The sequence below is a fragment of the Sminthopsis crassicaudata genome, chromosome 4, assembly GCF_048593235.1.
Source record: "Sminthopsis crassicaudata isolate SCR6 chromosome 4, ASM4859323v1, whole genome shotgun sequence".
NCBI classification, from domain to species: Eukaryota; Metazoa; Chordata; class Mammalia; order Dasyuromorphia; family Dasyuridae; genus Sminthopsis; species Sminthopsis crassicaudata.
The window spans coordinates 14,591,956-14,614,316 of record NC_133620.1 but is presented as its reverse complement, the minus strand read 5'-3'; the positions used below and the strand labels follow the sequence as shown (position 1 = coordinate 14,614,316).

General features: G+C 43.3%; 1 protein-coding gene across 4 annotated transcripts in view; it reads left to right on the top strand.

Moving 5' to 3' along the window:
* Window positions 1-22,361, top strand: part of NFIA (nuclear factor I A) — a 672,686-nt gene that overhangs the window by 586,308 nt on the left and 64,017 nt on the right. For 3 of the 4 annotated variants that reach the window (XM_074265784.1, XM_074265782.1, XM_074265785.1), the window contains exons 8-9: window positions 14,759-14,937; window positions 18,312-18,477. In XM_074265784.1, coding sequence (XP_074121885.1) covers window positions 14,759-14,937; window positions 18,312-18,477 — 345 coding nt within the window. The remainder of the gene's footprint in view (window positions 1-14,758; window positions 14,938-18,311; window positions 18,478-22,361) is intronic. The other variant, XM_074265783.1, reaches the window with a different exon arrangement.

Sequence of the window (22,361 nt, the reverse complement as noted above, 5' to 3'; positions counted from 1 at the left end):
TATCTTTGTACATCAGGGATCCCTTTTGGCACATTTATGGAAAAGCTCCTGGACCCTTTTTCTGAATCACATTTTAAATTATTGGGAAAAAAACGCTCAGTTTTAGTTAGAATTTAATGAAAACAACGATGTCATTTTTTTTTTCTATTTAAGTTCATACATATATTGCCTGAAAACTATCCACTTTGAACCCCCGGCTAAGAATCTTTAATCTAGAGGAAACAGTTCCGCAAAATGGCACCCTAAAAGTCAATGAAGTTCAGCATTGGAACAGAGCTCAGAAGTCTTTGAGTCCATCCCAAATCTAGAAAAGCACTTCTTCTATGGCAAAGGATGATCCTGCCTCGGAAGCCCAGCTGTCTTGGGCTATTATTGGGCTATCAACGTCTATCATTGCTTAAGGAATTACTAAGGAGATTGGGAGAAGAGGGATAATGGAGCCTAAATTAAACCTCATGAGCACTCATTATAAAACGACAACATCTGAGAGCTGAGGGATATTTGGAAGAGGTCTAGTCCAGTCCAGTCCTAAACAAGAACCCACCCTACCAAACCCCCAACAAGGGCCCCTCCAAGCCAGTCGGAGGAAGCCCCCTATCTCCCTGGGCATCTCATTCATTCACTTCTGGATTAGTTCTAATTGTTAAAAAGTTTTCATTTCATCCAACCAAAATCCAGTTTGGGGAAATCATATCTGACTTCCTTAGGAAAAAATCAATTCACCATTTGGCTGTTGTGAGAAACATTACTTTTACATACTGATCAGTCCGTTCATCATTCTCTGCTTCCAAGAATACACTGAAAAGTGGAAGAAGTGCCATTGTTCCCTATGTGCAGTACTGTACAGTCATGGGTGGTCTCAGTATCAACTAAGGCTTCTTTTAATTATTTTCCCTTGGCTTTGTTGAACAATGGCCCTGAATGGAGTTTAAAATCATAAGGCAACAAAGTATATTAGATAGAGCCCTGACTGAGAGCCCAGAGATTTGAACTCCAGTCCAAAAATTGCCCCCTTCTGTATGTGTGACCTTAGGAAACTCATCACCTCTTTTTACCTCTGAGGTTGGACTAAGTGAACTTTAAGGCTTCTTCTCGTTCAAAAATTTTAACACTATAGAATAGGCAAATTTAACAGAAAGGTAAACTGAGACACATTCATTCCCACACCTCCAAGAAAAGGCAAAACATTATCTAGGATAAGGAACAGAGTAGTAATAAGTAATGGAAAGTATATATAATAATAGTAATAGTAATAGTGGTAGTAATGGTGGGAGTACTAATAATGCTGGTTGTGGTGATGGTAACTAGTAGTGGTAATAGTGATATTGGTAGCAGAATAGCAGCAGTACTAGTAGTAGTAATTGTAGTAATAGTAATAGCAGTGGTAGTAATGGTGGGAGTACTAATAATGCTGGTTGTGGTGATGGTAACCAGTAGCGGTAATAGTGATATTGGTGGTAGAATAGCAGCAGTCCTAGTAGTAGTAAATGTAGTAATGGTAATAGCAGGGGTAGTAATGGTGGGAGTACTAACAATACTGGTTGTGGTGATGGTAACTAGTAGCGGTAATAGTGATATTGGTGGTAGAATAGCAGCAGTACTAGTAGTAGTAATTGTAGTAATGGTAATAGCAGGGGTAGTAATGGTGGGAGTACTAATAATGCTGGTTGTGGTGATGGTAACCAGTAGCGGTAATAGTGATATTGGTAGTAGAATAGCAGCAGTACTAGTAGTAGTAATTGTAGTAATGGTAATAGCAGTGGTAGTAATGGTGGGAGTACTAACAATGCTGGTTGTGGTGATGGTAACTAGTAGCGGTAATAGTGATATTGGTGGTAGAATAGCAGCAGTACTAGTAGTAGTAATTGTAGTAATGGTAATAGCAGGGGTAGTAATGGTGGGAGTACTAATAATGCTGGTTGTGGTGATGGTAACCAGTAGCGGTAATAGTGATATTGGTGGTAGAAAGCAGTAGTCCTAGTAGTAGTAATTATAGTAATGGTAATAGCAGTGGTAGTAATGGTGGGAGTACTAACAATGCTGGTTGTGGTGATGGTAACCAGTAGCAGTAATAGTGCTATTTGTGGTAGAAAGCAGTAGTCCTAGTAGTAGTAATTGTAGTAATGGTAATAGCAATGGTAGTAATGGTGGGAGTACTAATAATGCTGGTTGTGGTGATGGTAACCAGTAGCGGTAATAGTGCTATTTGTGGTAGAAAGCAGTAGTCCTAGTAGTAGTAATTATAGTAATGGTAATAGCAGTGGTAGTAATGGTGGGAGTACTAACAATGCTGGTTGTGGTGATGGTAACCAGTAGCAGTAATAGTGCTATTTGTGGTAGAAAGCAGTAGTCCTAGTAGTAGTAATTGTAGTAATGGTAATAGCAATGGTAGTAATGGTGGGAGTACTAATAATGCTGGTTGTGGTGATGGTAACCAGTAGCGGTAATAGTGCTATTTGTGGTAGAATAGCAGCAGTCCTAGTAGTAGTAATTGTAGTAATAGTAATAGCAGTGGTAGTAATAGTGGGAGTACTAATAATGCTGGTTGTGGTGATGGTAACCAGTAGTGGTAATAGTGATATTGGTAGTAGAATAGCAGCAGTACTAGTAGTAGTAATTGTAGTAATGGTAATAGCAGGGGTAGTAATGGTGGGAGTACTAATAATGCTGGTTGTGGTGATGGTAACCAGTAGCGGTAATAGTGATATTGGTAGTAGAATAGCAGCAGTACTAGTAGTAGTAATTGTAGTAATGGTAATAGCAGTGGTAGCAATGGTGGGAGTACTAATAATGCTGGTTGTGGTGATGGTAACCAGTAGCGGTAATAGTGATACCAGCTTTTACTGGTACTTATCGGGATCCGCCCTGGAGAAACAGAACCAATCCAGGATTGGTCAGCTGAGGGTTTCACCTGTCAATAACGAGGCTCTAACATGGTCTCTCATCGCTCCTCTTCCTTGTTGGGAGATCTTTGTTGGAGAAAATGCCTTCTTGCATTTAAAAACCAACTCCCTTGTTTACTTGATGCTTCAATAAAACTCCTTTTCTAGCCTTTTTTCACAGTACTCCCTTTGTCACTCCCAAAACTGCCCTACCCAGTGTTCCTCCATTCCATCTTCTTTCTCCTCCTTGTTTCTACCCCTTGAAAATCCTTCTCTTCCCCCAAAAGTACCACGACATTGAGAAAAGGCTGGCTTGGAAGGTCTGGGTTCTAATTCTAATTTGACATTTACTAACTCTCCAAACCCAGGCAAGCACTTAACCTCTCTAAGACTCAGTTTCCCCATCTGTAAAATTGGTCTAATAGCATCCTTTTAAATTCATTACTCACTTAGAATCTCATGATGACATTTCCAGCAATCGTTCACATGCAATAATGTAATAAGGGCTTTTACCCATGGCCCCTGTATGTGTCCCTGTATTCATTCTGGGCTCGGTGCTAGGAGGAGCTCCCGAATAGAAAGTCCTCCCGTCGGCCAGGCCGTAAGTGGGCTTTCCTTCCGAGAGTATTCCCAGGGGCTGTGGGCTCCCCTCCCATTGGTCACCTCGCATCTCCCCTGGTTGGTGAAGGTGTTATAGACATAAGCATAGGGAGGACAGGCACCAGGGTACAGCATCAGCACTTCCCAAGAAGTGGTGACGAACTGAATTGGACGGAGATGAGCTGACCTTCAGACAAGGTCAAATGTGTTTAGCTTTGACCATCGGGCCAGTGTCCGCTGAATAGTAAGAAATGCATAAGAAATAAGTAGTGAAAATAAAATAGTAAATGGAAAAATAAATAATAGTAAAGGTAGTCGGTTATAAAGACGTAGTTAGATGATGTGGGTTCAGGGCCCGAATGGCCATCCTCTGAGCAAGGTCATTTCTAAAAGTAAGTCCCAGCTCATGAATTATCAAAAAAGGGGGGGACTTGGGCTAGAGCCCGTGGGGCCCTTTCCAGCTCTAACTTCATGAAGTTTTGGTCCTTCAATCCAATTCCTCTTCATTAAACGAGGAGGATGGCCTGTGGGGTCTATTTAGGGGACACGGACCTAAAATTGTGACATTCGTTCCTCAGAGATGACCTTGGACCCAGAAGTAGAATGGAGGAAGGGACGGAATAATCACCAGGAAAAATGTTTCCCAAAGCTCTACACCTAAACATGAGTGTGGTTAAAATCACTCTTTACTATGTTGGGAAGGGCTTCTCTGCGACAAGGGGGTATTTTACTGAGCCAGGCGCAGCATTTGCCCGCTCGCCCACCCTCAAAAGCGCCCCACTTGCCTGGGAAGCCTCCTAAATGAACGGGAGGCCCCCCACAGGGCGGGGAGTCATAAAGTGCCCCAGAGGCTTAGCTTTGTTGCGTGTAAGTGTTTGATAATTACCAGATAAATGCATAAGTAAAAGCTCGATTACACTAATAATTTGTCCTGAGATAGATGGGTAGGACCCCCCACTGGGTTCATTTGTCATCCCTGCAGCCAATTTCCAAAGGGGCCTCCTTCGCCGGGGAACTGGGCTGCTATCTGCTTTCAGTGAGACGGATAGGCCGAAGCCTCGGGAAGACCCGGAGGGAGTGGGGTGGGCTGGGCTGGGGGGGGGGCTTCACCTCTCAAAGAAAGAAGACATCCCCCAAGGGGCCAGGCTACAGAGATCACTACCTTGGACACATGAACCAGGATCCCCCAAAAAGCACTGAGCTCCCCTAACCTCTGCTGTACCCCAAAAGATTTAATCATCAGCCTCCCTGATAGGCTCTTCTCATTTTATCAAGACTTTGGGGGTTCACGGATCCCCAGGATTGGCAGACTGGGGGAGCCTAGATTTAAAAATAGATTACATAAAATCTGCAGGATTATAAAGGAAACCAAATATATGGAAATGGAATTATAAAAATACTTGAAAAACAGATCTGCAGCCCCCAGACCGAGTGCTTGCTGCAGACTGTGGTTGGAAGGCCACCATAATCTCTTGCTCGTTATCTCCCACCAATGGCAAGACCGAGTTCTTGATTGACTTTGCTACAAGGGACTGCGCCCTGGGCTCAGGAACACGTGATGCTCCGGCGGTGGGATCTGCGCAATGTGTGGACCCAGAATTTCCAGCCTCTCTTATTGACAGAGCCATAAATCATGGCTCAAGTTGAGTGAATTAGTGTCGCTGGGACAGCATTTATGTGGTATCAGCTTCCCATCTCTGGCAAGCGGACGGGCAGGAGTCTGAGATGGGAAGGGAGGAGGGGAGCCGCAGGAGAAGGGGCTGGGGCTGCGAGAGCCACGGTCCGTGTGCCCAGGGCCGGACGGGTCACTGTGGAGGCGGGCCGGCCAACCCGCTCACGAGGGGCTTGCAGCTTTTATAGTTTGGGTTTTTGGTGTCCAAAAACCTGACAACAAGACAGTTAAAGGTTATGGGAAGAGAAAGGATTATAGGCCAAATCATGGGGACCTCAGAGATTTAATCAGAGATTGAAAAGTAATCTTTCACCTTCAGGCCTTAGAGATCCTGAGATTGTCTCAGATCAGAGACTTAAAGATAACCTTTCACCTTCAGGCCTTAGAGATCCCAAGAAGATTGGACTGTGGTTCCAGAAGTCAGGAAAACCCAAGTTCAAATCCAGCCTCAGACACTCATAAGCTGCATGAATGCTTATTCTCCTAACCCTCTTCTCTTTGACTGCATGGAGTGGCCCAAGACCACATAGGATAGTAGTAAGACCCAGTGCCCTCTCCTCCACGCCAGACTCAGTTAGAAGCAGGGCGATTAATCCATACACAAGGGTCTCCACGGGCCCCATATTCTCTTAGAAAACCATGTAAAGTTACACCTTCCACATCGTGGCTTTCTCCATGTAGGTTTCAGTGCAGTGCAATTTGGCATAAGAAATTAAATGGGAATTTTAGGGGAGTTTTGTAGAAGCTGTAAACAATGTGAACAGCCAGCAGATGACCCAGAACCGATGACCAGCTCCAAATTTTACCAGGAGTTACTGTAAACACTTCATAAAAGAAAAAGAAAAAATTCAAGCTTCTGTGTACACGAGGATGGCCCAGAAGATTTTACACAGATTTTCCAGATTGTGGGTTACAGTACCTCTAACTCCTGTGATGTGGAAACTGAGGCAGACAGGGTGAAGTAAGTAGCTCAGAGTCTCACAGCTGGATTTAAACTCATAAAAACGAGTTTTCCTGACTTTGGCTCAGTTTCCTCATTTGGAAAAGGAGCTGGAGAAGGAAATGGCAAACCACTCCATTATCTTTGGCTAAAAATCTCCAATTTGGGTCATAAAGAATTAATCATGACTGAAAAACAAGGGAACAACAGAAAATGTTAATACCATTATCCCTTCCACATCACAGGGGTTAGAGGTAGAGCGCTCTCACAATCTGGAAAATCCACACAAAGTCTCTTTGGCCCTCCCTGCGTAGCAGAGAAGAAGTCTGAATTTGTTCTTTTTCTTTTATGGGGTGTTTACAGTCACTCCTGGTGAAATCTGGATTAAGTATCTGGTCCTAGGCTCTGGGTCGTCTGCTGAGGACAGGAAGATGTCTTCGGGCATTTCCGAGGGCTGGGCTGTGGTCCCAAAGGACACAGCCAGGAACACTGGGTTTGGGGAGCTACAGAAAGACAACTGAGGGTGAGATCAGAAGAACAGAGGCAGCTGCCCCCGAGTGAGATGGACGGGCTGCCTGGAATGGTCCTCAAAGGTCTCCAAGCACAGCCCGGATAGTCGCTTCTCGGGAGGGTTCTGGTTCAGTCAAGAGCTGCCCATGTGCTTTTTTAGATGTTTCTGTGATTTCCCTCATAAAAATACTTCTTAAATGTAGTTAATCAGTGCCATTCTCACGATTTTTTTTTTTTGCTTATTTTTTTTCGATAGAGATGCAATCAGTAAAAGGCCTTCACTGACCTCAAGTGTCTCATCATACAGTGTGAGGATACTAGATTCTCAGGGAAATGGCAGCAAATGGAAAAGCTAGAGCGGGTCCTGCTAGCTAGAAAGGTTTCAAATGCCGATGCAGCGGTGGGTGAGGAGAGAGCCCTCTGAGGGCCAACCCAGGCCACTTAGCAAGATTGCTGCTGATTTTTCAGCCACAGTGATCCTTAAGGCTCCTCTACTAAGCTTAGAAAGGGAATCAGGCAAGGAGGTAGTACTTTCAGCCTAGTCAGGTGGTGTGGTGGATAGAGCCGCGGGACTGAGATCAAATCCAGCCTTGGATACTTAGTGGCCCTCGCTGGGCAAATCACGCAACTTCCTGGTTTCCCAAAATGGGGCTAATAATAACATCTACCTCCCAGAGCATCAAGTGAGATAATATCTGTAAATATTTAGGATAGTTTCTGGTACCAGGAGGTGATTCCCTTTCCACCTCTCCTTCCCTTTAGAGATTTGTAGGTTCCTAGATTTTCCTGGAAGTGACCTTAGATATAATATCGTAAGCATCTTGTTGACCTCCCAACAGATCCGCCATCTTGGACCCCTTCGCCGCCAGTGGACCTTGTTCCAGTATAAATTCCCAGGGCTTTCTTTTAGAATTGTCTCTGCATTCCCAGCAGGTAGTTAAGAGAATCCAGCCTCTCTGAAAGAACTGCTCATTCACTGCAAGATGGCTGATTGGGAGGAGGTAGGGGTGGAGGTGGGGGGTGGCTGAAATATTGTTTTATTTTTCTCTGCCTTATCTCTTGTCTCCTATTATCACTGGCATATTACATAGAAGTTCAACTTCCCTTCCAGGAACCTGGATCCTGGCCAACTTTGCTTATTAAAAAGTCACTCTTCATATTCCCAATAAACACAGCTGTTGCATGGTGTTTGAAAGCATTTCCCATCAGCCAGCATGGAGGCTCAGCCAATTAGTGCGATAATATGGTCAATTTTGAAAATAGGTACCTTCAGGGGGATGCCGGGTTAGAGCGAGCTCTGAGAGCCGCGTCCACCCACCACATTTCAGGGTATTGGAAATTCGATCCCCTCGGGGACTGTGTCAAGGCGAGCAAATGGCGATGTAGCGTTCAGACGTTTGTGAACTTAGAAAATAATTCCTTGTACCGACCCCAGTCTTCTTCTTCTTCGGAAGAGAAGCACAAGGCAACATGATAGAGCAGAAAGCATAAAAACTCCACGGTGAGGGGATTCAAACCGGGTGAGCCCAGGTGACCACGGGCAGAAAGGACTGTTTCATTTGGGAAACACTGATCAGGCTAATCTCGTAGGTCTCAGTTTCCTTATTTGCAGTGACTGTGGAGGTCACTGTTTTATTCTTGTTCTCTCCCTGGTTTAAATAATTTAATTTTAAAGAACATCTATTATTCTCCATCTCCCATTTTTGTGCCCTTGCTCCTTCCATGTCTGAAAGACATTCCCTCCTCTTCTTCACCCCTTCCAGCCCCCAGCTTCTTTCAGAGCTCAGTCTTACATGAGTACCTTCCCGATTCCCCCACCTTCTCATGTCTCCCTCCCTCAAATCACCTTGTGTGTGTGTGGTACAAGAGAATGGATGTAAGTTCCTTAAAGCCAAACATAATTTCATTTCGTCGTCTTAACCCCAGCACCTCACACGAAGTAGGAACTTAATGATTACTGCTTGTTTAGTTTATTTTTAAAAGTAAATAATGAACCATTGTAAACATTGAGGCCTAGTTGATAAAGAAGACTTGTCTTAAAGGAAGCTCAAGGTTTTCTAAGGGGAAGATGAAGGGCATTCGAGGCATGGGGAACGGCTTGTGCAAAGGCATAAAGGCTGGAAATGGGATGCCAGATTCAGGGAAGAGCAAGCAAAGAGGCCAGTTTGATGGGAATGTGGAAGAGAGTAACATGAAAGAAAACCAAGAAAAATAGACTAATGACCAGGCTGTAAAGAGCCTTAAAGATGGAAGTAAGATATTAGTATTTTATTCCAGGGGTACCTGAAGGCAAGGAGCCCCCACCGGTGGGAACACAGTATTGTGCTTGCAGTATATACTGAATAAATGTTTATGACATGGAATTGGACAGGACAAAGAAGAGATCATAAACTCCGTGAAGTTTTACAAAAGAAAGGATTGAAGCCATGTTTCATATTTTCAAAGGGAAAGATCATAAGATCATGGATATAGAGCTAGAAGGAAATGTGAAAACCCTGGAGTCCAATCCAGGCGTGCGCTGAAGCTAGTCAAACCAGCTTACAAGAGCCAGTTGTTAAATTTTCCAAAATTTGCCAATTTTCAAAGTGAACTTTTACACTTTGAAAATTGGCAAATGAAAACTTAGCTTATTGCTTTGTTGATTGTCTAGGCTTAAGATGGAGAAAATGTTAATGATGCAAATTAAACATAAAAATGTGCCACATATACATTTTTTTTCTGGAGAGCTGATTGTTAAATATTTGCCAGTGCACCCTCTGTCCATTTCCCTTGTTTTACAAATGCTGGAACAGAGAGATTAAGCGTCCTGCCTGTTTTTCTGTTTCTGTCCCTCTGGGGATAGAGTCTGTCTCTCTCTCCATTTCTCTGTCTCTTTCTCTGTCTCTCTTCCTCACATCCCTTTTTAAGTTTTTATTCCAACTCATCAGTGCCATGACAACCCTAAATGTAGTTTGCATCTCTTTTATGAATGAAGGGAAAGGAGTTTTTATTAAGCTCCTGATGAGAGAGCCAAGGCCTGACCTAAATGCAGAAGGTATTTACAAAATGTACAGAAGTGAGATAGCCCCTATCTTCAAGGAACTTCTATTCCCATGGTTAGCCAGAGAAAAGAGTTTGATGTGGAAAGTTGTTGTTGGAATGGTGGCTTTTAATAAAAAGAGGAAAAAGTGGAGGGAGGGAAGGAAGGAAGGAAGGAAGGAAGGAAGGAAGGAAGGAAGGAAGGAAGGAAGGAAGGAAGGAAGGAAGGAAGGAAGGAAGGAAGGAAGGAAGGAAGGGAAGGAAGGAAGGGAAGAAAGGAAAGAAGGGAAGGAAGGAAAGGAGGAAGGAAAGGAAGGAAGGAAGGAAGGAAGATGTTGACTACAAGTAGTAATAATTGTTAAAGGTGTATGACACTAAGGTGTTTGCAAAGTACTTTGTCTTGTTTGATCCTAACAGTAACTCTTAAGTAGATACTATTATTACTCCCATTTTACAGACAAGGAAACTAAAGTTGAGATTCTATTGGTTTGCCCAGAATCACATAGCTAGTAAATGTTTCGAGCAGAATTTGAATGGAAGTCCTCCTGAATCCAAGACTAGAACTCTAACCATTACGCCACCAGCCAACTAGATAATTTAGACAGATGATCTCCAAGAGTCCTTGTGTTCACAAAGGAAAAAAGTGTCTCCCTCTATCTGTTCTATCCATTGCCCTACCTCCCCTGCTGCCTCTAAGCAGTGATGGAAGAAACGGGCGCCCTCCCCCCTGAAGGTCTTTGGGCAAAGGCTGGAGGGAGGACCAGTAGTCAGAGACGGCACGAGAGGACGCTTATTCAGTTACAGGTTGTCTCTTAGACCTCTGAGATCAGAGAAATAAACCACTGAACTCCTCATACCTGAAAGGAAAACGTCTCCAGGGGGTCACTGAATGTGACCCCTGAGCCTCTAATCATCAGCCATTTGTACCAGGCAAAGGCTGTGTAACCTTGTGAGCACAGAATTCCCCAGAGCCAGGAATATCCAGATTCAAACCCTACCCTTGACATCTGGCTACAGGATCAGGAGAAGTCACTTAATTCTCAGTGTTCCAAAATACTTTTTTAAGACCCTAAGTTACTGACAGGTTGCCAGTTTACCTTGATGGAGAGTGAATATCCAACCAAGACAAATTCTCTGTTCTGAACCAAAAAGACAAAATGTAAAGAGCTACCCACTGGGCTAGATGCTGGGCACTGACCAGCAAAACGAAGCAAAAATAATCCTTTCAAGGAGCTTCCAGCTTACTGGCCCTGGCCAAGGTTCTTAATGGCTTGTCACTTGCATTTCCCATTCATTCATTCATTCATTCATTAAGTGAATAAATGAATGAACAAATGAGTGAATGAATGAATGAAAAAAATATCCTTACATTCTTAGATATAGTGCCTCTCTATTCTCTTGCAGGCAGGTAGAATCTTATGAAAAAAATACAATTAAATTGCACAGCCCATTCATAGGCCTTTGAAGGAGCCTAAAATGTTGTTTTTGAGAAAATTTGGCACCTTGTTAAAGTTTAACCCCCTGCTTATGATGCCGGGAGATCCTCCCGAGTTGCACATTGTCGCCAATCCCAGCTGGGCCTGGCCTGGGGCTGCCGCGAGCCCCCTCATGAAGCCCCAGCGGCAGCCAACTCTGTAGTGCCTTTTAATACACCAAATTGTATTAACGTCAACATGGATGCAGATGGATGCGCTGCGATAAACTGGAAACACTTGAGAAAAGCCTTTATTGACTCTCAAGTAAATAATGCACATTTTTAAAGGGTCTAAATATGCATTTACATAATGCTCTCTAATTTTTTTTATTGTGTCGACTCTGGGTGCACACCACACTAAGAGCTGTTTTCCCCAGTTGAAAATTTGGAATCGTGCTCGTCCTGATGCGTTTCAGCAGCAGCGTGCCAGCTTCCCGGGTGGGAGCTCTGCCCTTTCTGCTGGCATTTCCAAGGATCTCCAAGCACACTTTGGGAAGATTTATTCAGGGGCCAGTGAAGGGGGTTCCTGTCGAGCCAGCTTTACTAGTGGAAATCTTATACTATGGTGGGCCAGAATCTCCCACCGAAAGGTGACAATCAACAAGCATTTATTAGAGCTACTCTGTGCCAGGCATTGTACTGAGTGCTAGAATGCAAAGCTAGAAAATCAGCAGCCCTAGCCCTCGTGCTCAACTCTTGTAGGGTCAGAAGAAATGCAGGGGAAACTTAGAGGGGAAGAGCTAAGGGGACCTGGCAAGGGTCACGGAAAAGGATGCCCGTGAGTTGTAGGAACCCAGGATCACAAGAGAAAGGTAGGGAGGAAAGTTTGTGGCAGCTTGGAGATCAGCCAGCCAAGGGCATGGACCATTAGCTCCAAGGCCCACTAGGGATGAGAGATACAAACGTGACTCTTTCTGCCCTCAAGAAGCTTACGTTCTGTTGGATCTTCTTGACAACCCTGTGAGGTAAAATTGAGGAGGGGGACAAACGGCCGTTTCATTGGTAGAGAAAGTATCTTCTACCTGGGCAGATTAGCCACTATTGAGTTTTTTAAAAGTTATTAAGCACCTACTGTGTGCCAGACACAGTGCTAAGTTCCAGAGATTAAAAAAAAAGATACAAAAAGAAGCAAAAAACAAAGAAAAAATTTAATCAAAGGCAAAGGAGGGAGAGATATCCAAACAATTATGAACAAACAAAATGTAGGAATAGCTATATTTCTCTGTGATGAATTGGAAACAGTTTCAGAGGGAAAACACTCCTTGACATTAAGGTGAACTAGACTGGGAGACGACTTCTTGTAGAAAGTGGGGATTTAGCCGAGATCTGAAGGAAGCCAGGAGACAGAGAACTGTAGGCCTTGGGTCAGCCATTGTAAATGGACAAATGAAGGGAAAAAACAAGCAAACAAATTTTTTGCTGAGGCATTTGGGGTTAAGTGACTAGCCCAGGGTCACAAAGCCAAGAAATATTAAGTGTCTGAGGCCAGATTTGAACTCAGGTCCTCCTGACTTCAAGGCTGGTGCTCTATCCACTGCGCCACCCAGCTGCCCCCCCCCAAACCCATTTTCTTACCTCTCCTTTCCCATTGGGGAAAAATTGAGAGAGAACAAAACCCTTCTCATCAATATGTATCATCAAGCAAAGCAGCTTTCTCCACTGGCTGAGTTTCGTTCCTATCCCGAGTCCTTCATCGCTCCGGTTCATGGTTCAGCCTCTGTTCTCTGGGATGGTGGTTAGTCATTAGGATCAGAGGCCCGATCCTTCCAGAGTTATCTCATGAGAATCTCTGCCTTCTGCTTTTCTTTGCCTGCTTCATTGGTTGGGGAGTCTCTCCTGAGCGATATCCTGGGGCTTTGCTGCTGTTATAGGGGATGCTACAGCTCCTTTCTGTAGATGTCTGCCATGCTTTGTGAGTTAAATTTATGCATAGAAGGTAAACCTTCGGAGGGCAGGGACTTTGCCTTTTTTATCTTTCTCTCTCCAGTGCCTTATACGGTATTTGGAATATGGTGTACCCTAAATCAGTGTTGTTGGATAGGATGAGAAGAAGGATTAGCTATCATCTGGGGATGAGCTTAACAATATACAGGAACTTGTTCATTGTTATCTTTATCTTCAGTGTCCAGCACAGAACCGAGAAGTGAGTGCTTTTAAAATGCTTGTTCATGGAATCAGATTTAGAGCTGGACTACAGCTTTGAGATCAAGTTAATGGTGAGAAATGGAGGTATCCAGAATTTAAGTGACTTGCCTGGCTCATATAGCTAGTCGTTTCTAAAGTGAATTTAGACTTGTCTCCATTGCAGTGCCCAAGTGATTGATGGGTTGGTTGATAGAAAAGAACATGGCGTAGTGAAAAGAGCAAAAGTTTGGGTCCTAGCTCTGATTCTGACTTGCAAGTTGCATGATATCTTCAAGTATCAGTTTTATTTTTAATTTCCTTATCAGCAAATCAGTGGGAAAATTCAACAACACTTGAATAAGGAGTAAAAGAGTTGGGAGGAAGGTTTTCTTAGCCAAAAAGTATCCTAGATTATAAAGATGAATTACTGTCCTGGAGAACTGAAGGCCATATTCAGATGACTTGATCATTTTATTCTTTTCAATAAAGCATCTAGTAAGCACTTGCTGTATACAGAGCACTGATGGAGATACAGGATTAACTAATGGCAGACTTGACCTGGGCTTTCATGGAGTACGTGACCCTCTGAGATTGATTTGAACACTTTCAGCCCTTTCCATGTACAGCTTTGGCTTTGTAGTGAGTTTTATCAATCCTACTTCTAAGCCAAGGGCAAAAGTTATTACATACTTTGGAAAGGTTCTTTAAAAAAGAAACCTAATGTAATCTCTTTCTTGTGCAAATGAAATTCAGCAGGGTTTGTATATAAGGGAGTTCCCGCCGCCTGTGTCTTCTCAGTTTGCATGGGCACTGAGCCAGCATTTCAGCAGGGGTCACTCCTTCCCTTGGCATATGGGTTCCCACCCTGGAACATGGAGAATTTCAGAGTTAACTTTAGAAGGACGCGTCAGCCTTGAGTGCAAAGAGAGTGTATTTCCCCCACCCCCTCCCTTCATCCTCCTCTCTCTTCCCGTTTCCCCCCACCCCCATCCCCAGTAATGGCTCAGCTTTAATACATGATCATGTGCTACATCCTTCCCAAAAAGTTCATCCTGAATTAGTCCCTCGAAATTTCACTGAAAGGGGGACAAGAGCTCTAAGAATGAATTATCGTCCATGGGTCATTCAGAACGAAAGGGGATCCATATGTGAAAACTGGAATTTGTCATCTGTAATGTCAGTTAAATCAAACCTAATCTACTAGATACATTTTTTATTGCTTGCTTCATTAAAAAAGCTCTTAAGGTAATGAATAATCTTCCGTTTCACCCAGGATTATTAATGCCTTTATAACTCATGTCCACTGAAAATACAAAGGCAGCTTGAAACTCTCGCTTAATCCAGACTCCATGTTGTCTTAAAGGGCCCAGAGGAGCAAAAATCCATCAGGGCTGGCTTAATTTCAGATAGCTCACAAGGAATTCTGCGAGCCCTGGGCAATGAAGGAGAAATAGGTTCTAGATGCCAGGGACAAGAGGAAAAAAGTCTCCCTTTTTAAAATTGTTGGATTTTCTCTTTCTCTTTTTTTTTTCCCACAGCAAGTCCACATGCGACCCCATCAACTCTACATTTCCCGACATCTCCCATTATCCAGCAGCCTGGACCCTACTTCTCACACCCGGCAATTCGCTACCACCCTCAGGAGACGCTGAAAGAGTTTGTCCAACTTGTCTGTCCCGATGCTGGTCAGCAGGCCGGACAGGTGGGGTTCCTCAATGTAAGGACCCTTTTTTTGGTAAATTTCATGGGAAATGTTCATGTCATGTAAAACTTGCAGCAGCGGCAGGGAGGGGGAGGGATTCTTCTCAAGTGCCATTGCACTCTGAGGACATGTTGACTGACTCCAGTCAGATGTCAGCTTTGCTCGAGATTGTGGGAAAGTTAACTAGTCGCAGCAATATTTGTGTTAAGTCTGCAACTCTGTCTCGAGAAGATAAATCACAGCAAGGATGAAATCCCTGACCTTCCAGGGTCTGGGGGCCGATGAGTCAACCTCGTGCATTCTGACCTTAGTTCCTCTAAGGGTTAACAAAACAGAAAAAAATGCAAATCATTTATTCGGAATTATATGGGGGAGTGATTGGAAGGGGGGGGAGCCAAGCCGGAGGGACAGATGTTTTGAATCAACTGAACTGATTTGGGGGAAAAAAATATGACTGTATAGAACTTTAGATCAAGTTGACCACTGCATGAACTCCAGATGCCAAAAGCAAAGTTTATTGCAGTTTGTTATTTCTGCAAGAAGTTATCTTTCCCACTTATCTTGGTGTAAAGTTAAATGGGATTTGATAGCTTCCAATGAGTGTTTTCATTCTTTGCGCCGCACCCCCCCCCCAAATAAACTGAATAATTGCATGATTGAAATAACATTCCGCTTGAATCCAGAAATGATAAGGTGATGATAAGTGGAATTTTAAATATAGGTCTCAGTGCTTTGGGTTAGGGATTCTTTTGGGGGAGAAGGGGAAGAGGGGAAAATTGTCCCCATTATTGGACAAAAACCAGGAGTTTAGAAGCAGGAGTTGGGATTTTGCTTTCTCCTTATCCTGACGGCCAGATTGCTCTCAGCCCCACTCTCACTGCCCGGTGAAGAATATTTCTGTAATAAGTCACTCTGTCCTCACTCCGGGCTTTTTCTGCCCCTCCACCCCGTACAGAAATACCTGATTCTGCACATCTGAGCCGGGACTAACGGCTTTGACTAATGTCTAGCGATATGTTAGCAGATACATTTCTGTCTAGACAACAAATCAATAGAATGTCTTTTTTCCCTTTGCTTGTGTATTCATGTGCCCTGCCTCTCCTAAAGCATTCGCTTATGGACTTTCAGCCCCTCCGAAATAGCACTCGCCGCTCGCTCAGCTTTGCTGGCAGAGCAGTTCGGGATTCTGTTTATCAGACACCACGGCCTTCCAGAAACAACGGCAAAATATCTAAGTGAAGTGGGGTGGGATGGAGGGGGAGAGGATGTGAGAGCGGCAGAAAGCTTCTGCCGAATTACTTAAGCTTAAAAAATGAAACTCGGGGATAATGGGATTTGCTCCAGCCCCATCTTGATTTGATACTGTAGGGCCAAGGCAGGAAGCTATCCTCGGTGGAATACTGGCCATTTGGTAGCTAGGCGAGCAACAGGGCTTTGTTGGGAAGTAGGTCGGAACTCATCTGGTCCCCAGCACCATGCCTAACTAGGAAATGATCTTTCTTTTTGTTCTTTCTTCCTATCGCTTTCTTTCCCTCTGTCCTTTCTAATTTCTTTCCCTCTTCTCCTCTTTTTTCTCCCTTCCTTTTCTCCTCTCCTTCCTTCTTTCTTACCATCCTTTCTTTTTTCTAGCTATCTTTTCCTTCTGACCTTTATTTTTCTTTCCCTTTTCTTTCGTCCATTCTCTTCCTTTATTTTTTCTCTTTTTTTTCTAAACAGCTCTTTCTTTCCTTTGGTCCTTTATTTCATCTTCCTCAATTTTTCCTTTTTTGTTCTTTCCTTCTTCCTTCCTTCCTTTTTCTTTCTTCTCTCTCTTTTCTTCTGATCATTTTTTTCCTTTCCTCTTCATTTCCTTTCTTTTTCTTCTATCTTTTCTTTCTTCCTTTCTTTTTTCCTTTTTTCTTCCTTTCTTATTTATCGCTTTCCTTCTGCTCTTTTTCTTTCTTTCCTCTTTCATTCTCTTCTTTTTTCTCTTTCTTTTTCTCTTTCTTCCTTTTTCCCCTTTTTCTTCCTCTTTCTTATTTCTATCTTTCTTTCACTCTGATCTTTTTATCTCTCTTTCCTTCTGATCTTTTTCCTTCCTTTCTTCTTTCCTTCTTTCTTTCTCTTCCTTCCTTTCTTTTTTCTTCCTTTCTCTTTTCTTTTTCTTCCTCTTTTTTCCTTTATGTCTTCCTCTTTCTCTTTCCTCTTTCTTCCTTTCTTTTTTCCCCTTTTTTCTTCCTCTTTCTTATTTTTATCTCTTTCCTTCTGATCTTTCCCTTCCTTCCTTCTTTCCTCTTTCTTTCTCTTCCTTCCTTTCTTTTTTCTTCCTCTTTCTCTTTTCTTTCTTCCTTTCTTTTTTCCTTTTTTCTTCCTCTTTCTTATTTCTATCTCTCTTTCCTTCTGATCTTTCCCCCTATTTCTTTCTTATTTCCTTTTCTTTTTCTTTTTACCCTTTTTCTTCTTCTTTTTTCCTTTCTACCTGTTTTTTCTGTCTGTTTTCTTCTTTCCTTCTTCCCTTCATTTTTTCTTTCTTCCTCCCTTTCTATTTTTAGCAGCTTTGACATTATCTCATGTACCTCTCAAGTTCCTAGTTTTGCAAAATTGTGGAAATTTTCTCAGTCTCAGCTAACCTTTTAAAGGGGATCGTATCAAAAAGATTTTTAAACAAATGCTTCTTTTTGATGCTGTGGAAGGTATTTTTCACAGAATAATTTCTCCTTTAAAAGAGCTGGATGCTTTGTTCAGCCCTCCCAGCATCATCCCACCAGAGAAGTGGGGCTTGTGAGGAATTTTACCTCAGAAAATTTGCATCCAGAATCTATCCTCAACTTCCATCTGGAGCAATAATTAGATCTCGACTGAATCTGAATGTTTCTGTTTCTGATGCTAGAGACAATGGGAGGGAAGGATTTTTTAATGGCTAACATACTTGTTAAATGTAATAGAATGTTAGATTTCTAAGCCAAAGTCAAATACCTTTTCTTCTCTGGTTCCAGAGTATCTCTGTAGGTAGCCATGAGAGGATGCAATCACTAAGTAGGCACTTTGCCGAGCTTAGCTCATCAGAAGTATTTCATGATAGTGATGACAATCACTTATTCAGAGTAGATGCATCCCCAGCCAAAGTGCCCACATGAAAAATTCAGACTGACCCCCCAAATGTCATTTTACGTAAACTGATGCAAAGAGAAGTTTCTCGAATACATTTTCTCTGACCTGCTAAGAGTATACTTTTGTCAAATGCCTTGAAGTCCAAGCTAGAATAATCTTTCATGAATATATGGTCTTCTCGAAGGCTTTGGCTGCTCCTTAAGTATAGAGCACTTAATAATTTATATCGGAGGCGAGTAATGGTTCTCTTGTGATCAGGAGCTGCAAATGGCTGATGTCTGCTTCTTTCGCCCTCACAGCCCAACGGTAGCAGCCAAGGCAAGGTGCACAACCCGTTCCTTCCCACCCCAATGTTGCCACCGCCACCTCCGCCACCGATGGCCAGGCCTGTGCCTCTGCCCGTGCCAGACACAAAGCCTCCGACCACGTCGACAGAAGGAGGTGCCACGTCGCCCACCTCACCGAGTGAGTATGCTCACACCAGCCCCCCGTCCCATGACCATTCCGTCATCTCTGCCGACCCCAGACGCCGTTTCTCGGCCAAGTCGGGGGCCCAGGGATTTGTCGAGGGTCAGCTTCTTTGAAACTATGGATCCGTTACCTGTGAAGTAGTCCAGATGTGCCATTGAGTCTCTGTGGCTGAATAATGAGATATTTTTTTATAAAACCACATAATTAAATCTGAATTTGCAGTTGAAAGGGATGGGGGAATGAATCAGTGGTAGTTTTGGGGAGATGCTTCTTCAGCATCAGGAGAACCCATCCAAGACATCCCCAGTTGCCCGTGTTCTGGATAATTTTTACAGTACAGAGTAGAGTACCTACTTTCTGAAAACTCCCATTCCCATTCCATACAGAGCAGCTCAGACACAAGGAATATAAATATGAAACCAACACATCAATAGACAAGGGCGTCCTCCTGTGGGCCAAGACATTTAGAGGATGAGGGAATAGAAGGAAATACATTACTAAGCAAGGCTTCAAGAGGGAAACGGAGGTGATTCCATATCTAGATTTGGGGCAGGAGGGGAAAGAAAGGGAAGAGGGCTGACTGATGTGGGATGCTTTAGAGATGATGGGAGAGCAAGGTAAATGATGCTTTTTCTGAAGAGAGTCAAAAGGTGGAGATGGGATGAACAAGGAAAGGAATCTAACCAGATAGGTCAGAGACACTCAAAAGGATAACTAGTGCAGGGAAGGAAAGGAGATCCTTCAGCCAATCCGGGCCTGGGTTTTGAAACCATTCTGGCCATTTTGGTGAGAATTTCCCAAATAGGGGAAATGGATGGAGAGAAGCTCTTCAATTGGGAAAGCACTTAAACCTGGGAAGGTTATTATGTATCAGATTTTCATCTACTTGCCACTTAAGTCATTTTGGGCAAGTCTGTTTATTTCTCTGTGGCTCAGTTTGCTCAGTTGTGAAATAAGGGGGTTGGACAGTACTTGGACAGCAGACCCCTCTGTCACTGGGACTGCCCTTAGGACTTTTTTGGCCTAGAAAAATCTGCCAAGACTGGTCCTCTATGGGGAAAATCTGTAAGATTGAGCCTCCATGAGAAGAGAAAATTCTTAATAATGAGAGCTCTTCCAAAGTGACGGGATAGTCTAGGTTCCTCCTCCTCAGGCAGAAGCTAGAATTCCATTTGTCAGGAATATTGAGACAGAACACCATTCATGTAAGGGTTAACTTTCTGGCATTTGTGGTCCTTTCTAGCTAATGGAGCTCAGAGTCCCTTCCATACCCTGATGGAACTCAACTTTGTATAAAAGTTGGTATATGTTCATTGATAGAATAGAAATAACCCTGGAGATATTGGATCTGAGTTCAATTCTCAATTCTAAGACTTGCTAACTCTGTGATTTTTCAGCAAATCTCTTTATTTCTTTGGGGCTCAGTTTCTTTGGCTGTGAAATGAGGGCCTTTGACTCATTGATGCCAGAGGTCCCTTCCAGTTTTAAATCTGTGATCTTCTGAATGAAAGAATTTAATTAAATCATCACTATTTCCTCATCTATCAGTGATAGACCAACCTTTGCAATGGGCTCAGAAGAAGGCCAGAGAATAATAGTGAGCTCTTTCATCTCTCTTTCTTCTAATTACCTTGAACTGACCCCCAAGACTTTGGTCTTGTGGACAAAGTGCTCACAGTGGGCAAGTCACGAAGGGAGCACCGTGGACACAGAGGCTGAGGTTGTCTGAATCCCAGTGGCCATTGAGTACATTGAAATGAGCGTCTTTGGCCAAGGAGTTGACGTATCTAGGGAGATCACGGTCCAAGATCCAAGCCCTGAGAACTACTTCTTTCCACTGGAACTGGTTTGGGGTGTCTTGTCTGGAACTTAGAGCCATCATTTACTTCCCCAAACCTATGTCATCTAATTAAAAACTCCAAACTCACTCATCTCCTTTGTGATGTTGGACCCGGCCCCCTCCCCGACCGTCACTTAGGAGAAGGGCTGGAAATTCGAATCCTTTTCACTGGGGAGCCACAACTCACAGCTTCTTTGGCAAGGCAGGGGTCCACAGACTAAAGGACGTAAGTAAAGGATGGAGTGCTGGCTTGGAATCAAGAAACCCGAGTTCAAATTCCATTTCTGATACCCACTAAGTCAAAGAGTCTTTCAGTGGTCAGTATCTGCCATTCAGGCTAACGATTTCACCATTCAGTTTCCTCATCCCTAAAGTGGGGCTAATAACATTTGAGCTCCCTTCCTCATGGGGTTTTTATTAAGCTTAACATTTTATTTATTTTTATTATACTTAACAGTCTGTTTATTTTTTATAAAGCTCCTTAAACTTTGCAAAGCACTTTACAAATATTTAATACTCATGATAACCTTGGGAGGTGAGAGGATATTATTATCCTCATTTTACAGATGAGGAAACTGAGGCAGGGAGAAGTTAAGAGACATGACATTTTAAGGGTCTCGGGCTGGATTTGAACTCAGGTTTTTCAAGTCCAGTGTGCTTGTAAAAGAGAAGTGGCTAGGTAAATTATTATGATGATGATGATGGGACAGCAAGGGGCTGTAACCCTTTATGAGATTGTCATTTCTGTCCTCAAGTCTTTGTCCTGTTTTCTCTTAAATGGGGAGACCAACAAGCACCCTGCCCGTTGTGACAGTGAACTGAGCAGGACAGACACAAAGACATTTCTAAAAGTTTCTAACTGCTGTCTGCTCCGGTGCCAGGTATAATTATTATTGCCATCACATAGTGAAATACAAATGGATGTCAGCAAGCCAGGGAGTGCATTTTTTTTTAAACTAATCAGTTGCCTCTGGCACCAGCGCCAGCCTGGCAGCTGTGGCAAAAAAAAAAAAAAAATTAGTGGAGAAAGGGGATCTAGAAGGGAAATCTGCTGTTCATAGAGAACAAAAAGCATTTCTTAAAGCAAATTTGGAAAATTCATGTCTGTGCCCAAAAATATCTGAGCCTTCTATTCACAAGCTGGCCACCACTGGCCATCATTTGGGGGCAGCTTTCTGTGCCATGGCATTTGGTGAGCAGTCAGTGGGAGCCATGCCTCCCTAGGATGCCATGGCAACCAGAAGTGCTAACTTGCATGACAATCAGTCCCGGGGAAGCCACGTGTTTGGCCCCCACCAGTGAGCTCCCATCTTGGAGCCTTACACCTGGGCAGGAAATGAGCCCTATTGGATTGGCCAGGACAGCTAGTGAGTGGCTCCCTTCCAAGCTTTTAAGGCCTTGGAGATGTGTTCCTTCAGATCTCGTACAGCACCTAAAGAATTAGAGGGAATTGCTGTCACATGGTTGGATTTAGATTTGGGGGGGGTATTCTTATCCTTTAAAATGAGATATACTAAATTACCCTCCCTCCATCCCCCCCAAAAAAAAGCTCAACTCATTTTTGTAGAGTGGACAAGGATGGGAGACATGCTGTGAAAATTATCCTCCCCCCAAAAAAGGCAATGAGCCATTTAGCTTCAGAATTCTAGAGGAAAGCAAGCCTTTTTGAGTAACGATGAATATGACTCAAATATAACTGGCCAGCGTTCCTTTTATAATCAATTAAGATATGCAACAACTTGATTTAAAAATTCATAAAAGGCTCATAAGCATCATTCATGCCTTTTTAATAAATCTCTTTCAGTTTTTAAGATTTAAAATTTCAGGCAGCATCAGGTGGGTACTAATGAGGCTGATGTTTTTAATGTAAATGAAGCTGAAGTGTGTTCCCCTCCCTTTCCCTTCCTATCAAAAAAGGACATTTCCATAGTGAGCAATGTCATGAGAAGCGCTTAATGTGGCGGGTCTGTAGGACTGCCTGCCTTTGGGTTGGGATTTCAGTGGTCAGCAGGTGTTCAGCAAAAGGGACCCCAGGGGA